The sequence below is a fragment of the Oncorhynchus tshawytscha genome, unplaced genomic scaffold (genome assembly GCF_018296145.1).
Source record: "Oncorhynchus tshawytscha isolate Ot180627B unplaced genomic scaffold, Otsh_v2.0 Un_contig_1369_pilon_pilon, whole genome shotgun sequence".
Lineage (NCBI taxonomy): Eukaryota > Metazoa > Chordata > Actinopteri > Salmoniformes > Salmonidae > Oncorhynchus > Oncorhynchus tshawytscha.
The window spans coordinates 1-11,250 of NW_024608463.1; the positions used below are offsets into that span (position 1 = coordinate 1).

Sequence of the window (11,250 nt, forward strand, 5' to 3'; positions counted from 1 at the left end):
AGTTTAAGAGGATGTTGAACCGGGAGCTATCTCACCTGTCAGAGATGAGTCGTTCAGGGAACCAGGTGTCTGAATACATCTCCACTACCTTCCTGGGTGAGTCACACACCTCCTCTTTCACCTGCACTCCTGACTGGGTCTCTGTTTGTCTTCTATCCCTTATACACCTCAGTCCTCTATCCACTAGAAAACTAATCAGAGCCCTATGTATGTGGCTCTGGTCAAAAGTAGTGCACTATACGGCTGCCATTTAGAAAGAGGGTTATATTTGAGTTAATACTGACCAGTATAATGCATCTATTGTTATATAACATTTATCTAAACTGTTAACCCCAATATGCTGTCATTACTCAAAACGTTTTGAGGGAAACGCGTTGAACTTAATATATCTGAGTACAGTTACTTAAAGTGATTTTGTAGTTATTAATCAAACTGATAGAGTTACTGTGAGCTTGTAGGGGGTCCTGATTTGAGTTGTATCAGAGTAATGCCCCCTCTAAGCCACGCCCCCAATATAATTTCCCAGTGCCTTGCCTTTTTGAGTGAATTGTGGAATCATCACACATGACTGTATTTGTTAGTAACAGAACCATTTTCGGATGTCCTATGGCCTTCCCAAGTGAATTCCTAGTTAAATGTTATCATTATAATTAAACATTACATATCTCATAAGGACTTATTTTGAGGCCTAGATTTACTCTAATACAGTGGCCTGAAACTCATGGTTGACAGGCCACATCAGGGAACTTAACCAAAATTTCAAAAAAAATCTAGGTTGATGGATTTCCAGCAATCTTCTAACCCAGATTTCTGGAAAACCTGGGAAATATACCAGACTTCTGCAAGTCACTTTAGGCTGGCTTGCAAAGTGATGTGTAATTCCTATTGGAATCCAGCCAGAGTTAGGCTATCCAACAGTAGAACTGTGTATTCACTTGCATTCATCATGACTGCCAGGGTTAGAACAGTGTGAGGAGACTACCTAAGCCATTTCAATTGGAACAACCATTTCTGTAAAAATCAAATTAATTTATTGGATTAGTTTAGAAAAATGCATGTTATTTAACTGTGTTTTACATAAGATTAATCAATCACTCAATGTACATGCAAAAACACAGATATTAAAAACAATTCCCAAAAATCAACCTGCAGTAGAGCATGCTGGGGAAAAAGTTCATTTGTTTGTCATATCTTTAGAAAATTGAGTTAATGTGATTTCGTTTTGAGTCAGTACCACATAAACATTTGATGTAATAACGACTTTGAGTTCAACTTACTAGAAGTATTTGAGTTAAAAAGGCCTTGGGGTTTACAGTGCAGGCAGTCATTTAGACTCAGGTCTCTTTACAAGTGAGCCCTGTAATGATGCATACTATAGAGATATAGCACATCAAATCAAAGTATTTTATAATAATCAGCTATAAATGCATGCTTATAACAAGCATTCAAAAGTATTCTAATTAACCTCTGACCTCCATGTCTCCTCCAGATAAACAGAATGAGGTAGAGATCCCGTCTCCGACCCTGCGGGAGCGGGACCGGGACAAGCCCATGTGTCATATCAGTGGAGTGAAGAAGCTGACACACAGCTCCAGCCTGTCCATCAACACCACCATGCCACGCTTCGGAGTCAAGACTGAACAGGAGGATGCACTGGCCAGGGTACGGTATACCTGTACTGGATCTGGGATCTGTGGACCCTTACACATACTCACACATGAACACTCAGTCACCTCGAAGATGATTTAAATTGACATGCTGAGACCCAGCGAAAAAAAATCTTTATGAATTATTACTTTTTTGTGAGTGAAATAAACATTTGACAACATTTATTTATATTTTATTTTATTGTATATGCACTGTAGTGGATATTATGATGCTGTGAATATTATATTTGTAAAATTTTTACATTACAGTAAATATGTGTACAGTAGGTGAAAAATACAAGATATTTATACACAAGCTCTTATTTAGCTCTTATTTAATGTAAGAAAAAATATATTACACTGCTCTGAAAACTCACCAAACTATTCCACAGATACTTTATATATACAAAAATATGTGGACACTCCTTCAAATTAGTGGATTTGGCTATTTCAGCCACACCCGTTGCTGACAGGTATGTAAAATCTGGCACACAGCCATGTAATCTCCATAGACAAACATTGGCAGTAGACTTGCCTTCCTGAAAGCTCAGTGACTTTCAACGTGGCACCGTCTTTGGATGCCTTTTCAACCATTTCTGCCCTGCTAGAGCTGCCCCGGTCAACTGAAAGTGCTGATATTGTGAAATGGAAACGTCTAGGAGCAACAATGGCTCAGCCACAAAGTGGTAGACCATACAAGCTCACAGAACGGGACTGCTGAGTACTGAAGCAGCGTGTAACGTAGCGTGTAAAAATTGTCTGTCCTCGGTTGCAACACACTACTGAGTTCCAAACTTCCTCTGGAAGCAACATCAGCACAATAACTGTTAGTCTGGAGCTTAATAAAATGGGTTTTCATGGCCGAGTGGCTGCACACAAGCCTAAGATCACCATGCACAATGCCAAGCGTCGGCTGGAATGGTGGAATGGTGTAAAGCGCGCCACCATTGGCGAGATTTACTCTTCATCTGTCTGATGGACAAATCTAGGTTTGATGGCTGTCAGGAGAACGCTAACTGCCCCAATGCATAGTGCCAACTATAAAGTTTGGTGGAGGAGGAATGATGGTCTGGAGCTGTTTTTCTTGGTTGGGGCTAGGCCCCTTAGTTCCAGTGAAAGGAAATCTAAACACTACAGCATACAATGACATTCAAGATGATTCTGTGCTTCCAACAAAAGTTTTGGGAAGGCCCTTTCCTGTTTCATCATGACAATGCCTCTGTGCACAAAGCGAGATCCATACAGAAATGGTTTGTTGAGATCGGTGTGGAAGAACTTGACTGGCCTGCACAGAGCCATAACATCAACCCCAGTGAACACCTTTGGGATGAATTGGAACGCCGACCACGAGCCAGGTCTAATCGCCCAACATCAGTGCCCAACCTCAATAATGCTCTTGTGGCTGAATGGAAGCAAGTCCCCACAGCAATGTTCCAACAGCTAGTGAAAAGCCATCCCAGAATAGTGGAGGCTGTTATAGCAGCAAAGGGGGACCAACTCCATATCAATGCACATGATTTGGAATGAGATGTTCGACAAGATCAGGTGTCCACATACTTTTGGTCATTGTATTTACTTACTGGAAACAATTTGAATATCAAACTCACAAAAATTTGATTATACATTTACATGCATGTACTTTCTTCTTTAAATAAAAAATGTGCTAAATTGAGATGGCAGCCATTAAGAAAAAAAACAGGATGAGAAAGTACAGTCACACGCCCCACATGATATCATTGAATACCCCAGAATGTCCTCTCAAAGGTACAACAGGACTTAACACAGTGGCATGTATGGCCTCAGAGATACGGCCCAAAAAATCTCCATTAGAATGGACAAAAATGAATTGATTTGATTTATTGATCTTTGGGTCTCTGGATGGATTAAATGGAGTCATATGTCAAGTCAAATTCTGGGTATGTGTACATTTACTTGGCAAAGAAAGGTGATTCTGTTTCTGATTCTGATGTCTGTTGACCAGGAGCTGGATGACTTGAATAAGTGGGGCCTTAATATCTTTCGTCTGGCTGAGTTCTCCAATAATAGGCCTCTCAGCTGCATCATGTTCGCCATCTTCCAGGTGGGTGAAAAGCAGTGGTTTTATCCATTAGATTTTCGGTAAGAGTGGTCATATAGACTTAATGTAGACTTTGCTGTTCATATACGTGTATAGGATCCTGAGTGTTTGCGTGACACTGTGTTTTCCTTCCCTGCAGGAGAGGGATCTGTTGAAGACGTTTCAAATCCCTGTCGACACCTTCGTGACCTACGTTATGACCCTGGAGGACCACTACCATGCCAACGTGGCCTACCACAACAGCCTCCACGCCGCTGACGTCACACAGTCCACCCACGTCCTGCTGTCCACACCGGCCCTGGACGTAAGAACCACATTTCACCCCACACTGAGCCTATGTCTAACAACAGCTAACTTGAAGCACACAGCTGCACTCTAACTGCCATCGCACATTCATGTCCTGTAGGCTGTTCTAAAACGTGATTGGTTACACTGTGTTCTATCTCTCTCTCTCTCTGTCAGGCTGTGTTCACTGATCTGGAGATCCTGGCTGCGTTATTTGCTGCTGCCATCCATGATGTGGATCATCCTGGCGTGTCCAACCAGTTCCTCATCAACACCAGTGAGTCCTTGCAATGGAGAAAGGAGGAGACAGGACGCTGTACAGTACACTGCATTTAACTGAATAAAGCTCCCTGAATCACATCTCAGTTTAGCTCAACTCACCAGTCAGTGTAGCACAGCTGATAACGTAAAAAGAAAATGTCAGAGTCAGCACTGTAATGTGAAAAGGTTACTAGTGGGGTGTGTCTACAGGTGCTCTGACCTAGTATGTGTTCTGTACTGACCCGGTGTGTTCTGTCTGTCCTTTTCCCCCAGACTCGGAGCTGGCTCTGATGTACAACGATGAGTCAGTCCTGGAGAACCACCACCTGGCCGTGGGCTTCAAGCTGCTCCACGAGGACAACTGTGACATCTTCCAGAACCTCAGCAAGAGGCAGAGACAGAGCCTGCGCAAGCTCGTTATCGATATGGTGAGGCTCCTGCCCTCACACTCACCCACTAATGGGCTGCTCTGCTGGCTCAGTAAGGGGCGGGGCTTATAAGAGTTATTTAAATGTTATTTTCTGATATTTTTATGTTGTTTTTTTTGACCTCCTCCTTTAATTGACCTCTCAAGGTTTTGGCGACAGATATGTCCAAGCACATGAGTTTGCTGGCTGATCTGAAGACCATGGTGGAGACGAAGAAGGTGACCAGTTCAGGAGTGCTCCTGCTCGACCACTACACTGACCGCATCCAGGTGAGCTTTCCCTTCTGACCTCTAAACATATCCCCTGCAGAAAAAAATGGTACTCCAAACTCAAATTGAAGCTGGAGAAAATTCACAATGCCTACCGTGCACTGATGATACCTGACCTTATGTGTGTGTCTGCAGGTGCTGAGGAACATGGTGCACTGTGCGGACCTAAGTAACCCCACCAAGCCCCTGGTCGTGTACAGAGAGTGGACTGAGCGCATCATGGAGGAGTTCTTTAGACAGGGGGACAAGGAGAGGGAGAGAGGCATGGAGATCAGCCCATGTGTGACAAACACACTGCTTCTGTGGAGAAGAGTCAGGTTAGGAAACATACACACAACTCACATTTTGGGATCACTTTCAAAGTAATTCTAAAAGCTTAATTCTTATATATGCTTTCTTAATAATTATTGATGTTTATAAATGTAATCTCATGTTGCTGACACAAATTCCTTAGCCGTGTATAATGTGCTTGTTATTAGTGTGATGTTTGTTAGTGTGTTTGATTCTCCTGGTGTTGTGTGCTGTAGGTGGGCTTCATCGACTACATTGTGCACCCTCTGTGGGAGACGTGGGGGGACCTGGTGCACCCTGATGCCCAGGACATCCTGGACACTCTGGAGGACAACAGGGACTGGTACCAGAGCACCATCCCCCAGAGCCCCATCTCCCCACCCCCAATCCCCCTCGGCCCAGACAAGAGGCTCAACGCCTGCATCGACAAGTTCCAGTTCAAGCTCACCTTGGATGACGACACGGAGGGAGGACAGGAGGAGGAAGAAGAGGAGGAGGAGGAGGAGGGGAAAACCACCCCCAATCACATGGTGCTGGACTGCAGTCAGGGAGAGGAGGAAGACAAGAAAGAAGAGGAGGAAGGAGAGGATGTGGTAAAGGATGAAAGGGAAGGAGACATCATGAGGAGGAAGGGGAATTAGGGATGGAGGAGGAGGAAGAGAAGAGGGGAGTTCTTCAGAAAGCTCAGTCAGGGGTGGAGATACACTCTGACACAAGCCCCGTGGAGGACTGAGGAGGAGGAAGACTCCTCCTCACCAGCTGATGACACATGAGTTCCGCTCCTCTCTCCCTGGCCACACCCCACATGCACACACCACGCCCCTGTTGTCCATCCTTTATTTCCAATGGCCAAAACCCAATATCAAATAAGACTACATAGACAATAGACCTATAAATCTATTTTTCAAAAAGGGAACACAAATAATATTGCTTAAAGAAAAGCTATTTACACAGCAACTGTAGATTTGGAGCTGGAGGTGTTTCTTCCAGCTGATGCTTGAGGAACTGCTATGAGGACAAAGAGGAACATAGAGAAGCATTAATAATGGGCCATTGAAGACAGTGTAGCACTGGAACTGAAACACACACACATAAACATGCACAAACTCACCTCCACACACAAACACACCTCACTCACACACTTTGATTCATGGAAAAAAAAACTCTGAAGTCTACACACGAGAATGTGTGTGTTTGTGTGTGTGTTTAGAGGAATCTGATTGGTAACGAATCTCTTTGGAAAAAGCCATCTCTATATGGAGTATTAACTAGCGTCAGTCAGTATTACTAGTTCATGTTTGTTAGAATTCAACAAGAACTCTGTTTTTTTCAGAGTGACTTATTTTCCATTTCTGTCGGAAAGAAAACTACAGATATCTATCTATAGAGGAGGAGTGGAGCGAGAAAAGAAGAGAGGATTAAGTTTAATAAAGAAAGGAAGATGCTGTGATGAGGGGACCTGAGGGTCCCGCCTCCATTTTCCCATTTTCCCTTTATGAAGAAGTGCTACTGGTACAAGATGGCTGTGTGCCTTTCTGGAAACACCAGCTCCTGAAACATGGAGCTGTCGTGAAGCAGTGCATCATGGGACAGGAGTGTCTGCTTTTGTCTTCATTTTAGATTGTCTCTTGTTCAAATATCTATTGTAACTGTTAATGATTTAGTGTGTGTGTGTGTGTGTGTGTGTGTGTGTCACATGCTCAGTATGTTTCTGTGGTGACAGGTTTTCAGCTGTAAGTCTTCCTTTGTTGCTTTTCAAGTTGATGAGACGTTTCAGAACTCGTAGATAAGGAGCAGTCACTACCACTACATCACCACACCTGCTGCTTGTGGACTCTCCAGTTTTTACATATGAAAATGATTTTTCTTTTTTACTTTCTGAGGATAAGCCATGTGATACTTTACAGTATATGTTCTGCCTGTTTTCTATTTTTATTGTTTTTGCTAAATATGTTTGAAGGATTAGGATAATATCATCAGCAGCACAAATTCACATTCTGTCTCTTACCCACTCACACTGTATTTATTCACCAGTCTCTTCTCACTTACTGCATCAGTTGTCACCAAAGCAACAGATTGGAAACTGATGAGGAGAGATGCTTTGACGGGGCAGACTGAGAGGATTTTGTCAGGGTGATTTTAGGATTGGAGGGAATCGAAAGAACGAGCTTGACCAGAAAGGAGGCTGTTCAGACAGTCACACACAGCCATTCTTGTTATGTTTTAAGCTTTTCTGCCTTAATGTCAAATGCAGGATACAGACCTGCAACTATGTAGATTTATAAGATAAATTCTAAATATCCTAGTATATTTATACCATGTCTGTATGCCTCTATCTGTGAGTGTCTGTGTGTCTATACACAATGTACCCAGCATCAGCATATGGACAGGAACATTTTATGGCCAATATTATGAATGTGTTATGTCAGTTACGAGGGCCCAATAAATAGGCCAATTTAGCTCCAGGGAATGCAGGTCAAATGAGTGGTAAACATATAGCTGTTGCAGACCGGATGTCGAGTAAGTATATTTTCTCACAATACTTTTTCTGGTTGAAAATAACGTCTGTCTTGGGCTGAGTAAATGTCTGATGTTATGTTGAGAAAGAGAGACAGAGAGAGAGAGAGACAGAGAGACAGAGAGAGAGAGAGACAGAGAGAGAGACAGACAGAGACAGACAGAGAGAGAGAGAGAGAGAGAGAGAGAGAGAGAGAGAGACCTTTCTCTTGTCATGTGTTGTGTGTCATCACTCACTAGAATCACCATCCTAGCTGTATGAGGTCATGGTCACAGGATTGATCAGCACACAGCTTGAATAGGTCTCAGTTTAACTTGGAGTTGTTCACAGGGTAAAAAAACAACAACATAAGTATAGCTGGTTTCTGCTGGTCGGTAACGTAGCTCAGCCTGTGCCTGATGGAACAGAGGCCTGAGATCCATCCAGTCCAGCTCTGTGATTGGCTGGAGCAGCATTGCGGTGTCACCGCACAGGCCTTTAATTGTTGGAATATGGGAATCCAACGTTACTGTCTCAGTACCTGGAGTAGGAGATTCCCATGAAGCTTCCCTCTGTCTTTGAAGATATATGGCTTTGTTTATCTGGCTTTTTGTTTTTCATGAGCTATAAAACAAATAAATATTTTATTGCCATTTTAACACAATACTGTAGCGATCATTTCTTATGAAGAAATTATTCATTTGATGAATTACTGCCATTCTTTTTAAATATTGAACAGAAAACCATGGAAAATACCACAAGTGTTTTCTTTACAGTTTTTACAGTTTTTATTTTTGTATCATTCTGGTGGTGGATGGTCAAGAAATGAAACTATAATGACATATTGATAATATAACTATTATCATTATCACAGCTTGTTTTGTATATTTTTAATGTTGGATTGTAAATTAGAAATTTATTCAGGTCATTATCATTGATAATTAACCATGTTTTAGTTATAAGAAAATTAACTAAATCAGTAAAACACTACTGGCCACACCATCACACTTTCCTTCTCTTTTTCTGTCCTCATCTTTCCTGTCTTTCTCTTTTGTGCTATCATTTTTCTCACACACAGAAGTGTGTAAATTTCATTATTAGATTAATTAGATGGATTGGATGAATCAGGATTAGATTAATCATCAGAAAAATGACAATATTTTGTACCAGAACTTTATTTCAAGGGAGGTTGTAGGGTAGACAGTGTGGTTAAAGTAATATGTGGGTAGAGTATGTGTTTGTTGGAAGATTTGGTAGTTATGTCTCTCACTAGTTCCGTTGGACCTGGTTTAAACCTTAGTTTTTTTCTATTGTGCTATTCCATGTTTGCCCATTCCATATTGCTCAAGTCATAATCAATGAAAACTATTCATTATCAATATGCCATGTAGGAGATTGATTGACAGATGTGTATGGGTGAAGCGAGAGGTAAAAAACAAGAAGGTTCTGAGAGAGACATTGCGTAGCCATTTTGAAATTAGCTCCACCTCCACTTCTTGGTCAGTTTTGTCATATTAGACTCCTTCCAAGAACAATTATCTGGGCTTTAATCCATGTGTTACTTGTTCACAAGTTAGGAAAATTATATAAATGGAAAAAACACCATGAAATGATTGTAATATTTGTAAATTATATTGCTGTAATGTGTAAAATGTGTCCAAGTTATTTTTTATTATATTATTTTTATGAAAGGTTTTCTTCTGAGAGAACTGAGGTGTTATTTTGTGAATAAAATGCATTTAATAAGCAAACAGCTATATAATACAATTATATATCAGTATATTTTTATTTTATTTCACTGTTCGGTACTGTAAAGTGTGTTAAAATTACAAATAAAGGAAGATTTTTTATAATATAAGCAAAGAGAAATGGCCTACTGGCTTGTATTTGTTGTCTGTGTCGGCTACTGTGTGTGCTTAATAATTGTATCAGAGATTAAAAAAAGGAGTAGATTTAAAGGTCAAGGTCTTCAATAGTCTGGTTTATTGTGGTTTATAAAGTGAATGTGAATACTGTGCTTCCACACCATATTTTTATTTTGAGAGAATCAATGTATGAGTAGGCCTACATGTTTATCAAAGACTATCTAAGCGATTAGTAAGAATGGGCTACAGAGACTTCCATTGCACACCATGAGGATTCTCAATACATATGATAAGCCCCATTGCAGGAATTGATGGACTCATTTCAGCCTGACAGTTTCAGGCTATGCTATCTAATTATTTGCTTGCCTTGATCATAGCTACCTCTCTTATAATTATGAAGTATTTTCAGTGGTGGAAAAAGTACCGTATTATCTTACTTGAGTAAAACTAAAGATACCTTAATAGAAAATGACTCAAGTAAAAGTGAAAGTCATCCAGTAAAAAAGTACTATGGTAGTATTTGGTTTTAAATATTTGTATCAAAAGTATATTTTATTTTCTTGTTTTTTTATTTATTATTACTCAGACATCATTTATAAATTAATATGTATATGTATGTTTAGTGAGTCCGCCAGATCAGAGGGATCTTTTCTTGATAAATGCATATATTGGACCATTTTCCTGTTCTACTAAGCATTCAAAATGTAACGAGTACTTTTGGGTGTCAGGGAAAATGTATGGATTAAAAAGTACATTATTCTTTTTAAGAATGTAGTGAAATAAAAGTTGTCAAAAAATATAAATAGTAAAGTACAGAATCCGCCAAAAACGACTTAAGTAGTACTTAAAAGTATTTTTACTTAACCTCTACGGGATCGGTGTCTGTCTAAACCCCCATGCGGGATGGTTGATCTAACATAGGCTAATGCGATTAGCATGAGATCGTGAGAAAATGTAAAAATCCCAGGACATAGACATATCTGATATGGGCAGAAAGCTTAAATTCTTGTTAATCTAACTGCACTGTCCAATTTACAGTAGCTATTAAAGAAGACCATGTTATTGTTTGAGGAGAGTGCACAATTATGAACTTGAAAATGTATTAATAAACCCAATTAGGCACATTTTGGCAGTCTTGATAGAACATTTTGAACAGATATGCAATGGTTCATTGAATCAGTCTAAAGCTTTGCACATACACTGCTGCCATCTAGTGGCCAACATCTAAATGGCACCTGGGCTGGAATAATACATTATGACCTTTCTCTTGCATTTCAAAGAAGATTGTACAAAAAATGGTATTATATTTTACCAGATCTAATGTGTTATAATCTCCTACATTCATTTCACATTTCCACAAACTTCAAGTGTTTCCTTTCAAATGGTATCAAGAACATGCATATCCTTGCTTCAGGTCTTGAGCTCAGCCAGTTAGATTTGGGTATGCCATTTTAGGCTCAAAAAAAAAAAAAGTGTACATTATACCATTAAGTAAAATACTAAGTATTTTGACAGAGACACGTCTGCAACCTCAAATCCACATAACATTGCCAAAAGAGGTTTTCCACCCTCTCTGACATGGCTGCTTCCAACTCATTACCCATCATGCACCACGCAACAAGTATTCTCCA

General features: G+C 40.3%; 1 protein-coding gene across 1 annotated transcript; it reads left to right on the forward strand.

The window, feature by feature from the left end:
• Positions 1-3: 3 nt before the first annotated feature.
• Positions 4-7,883, forward strand: LOC112258692 (cAMP-specific 3',5'-cyclic phosphodiesterase 4D; the record flags this gene model as incomplete). The annotated part of the gene is given in 10 exon segments (XM_024433219.2): positions 4-96; positions 1,490-1,662; positions 3,628-3,726; positions 3,863-4,027; positions 4,186-4,285; positions 4,543-4,697; positions 4,844-4,966; positions 5,102-5,237; positions 5,240-5,283; positions 5,494-7,883. Coding segments are annotated over 10 exon segments (1,493 nt in total), but the record flags the coding sequence as incomplete, so codon positions are not given.
• Between the last annotated feature and the right edge of the window lie 3,367 nt (positions 7,884-11,250).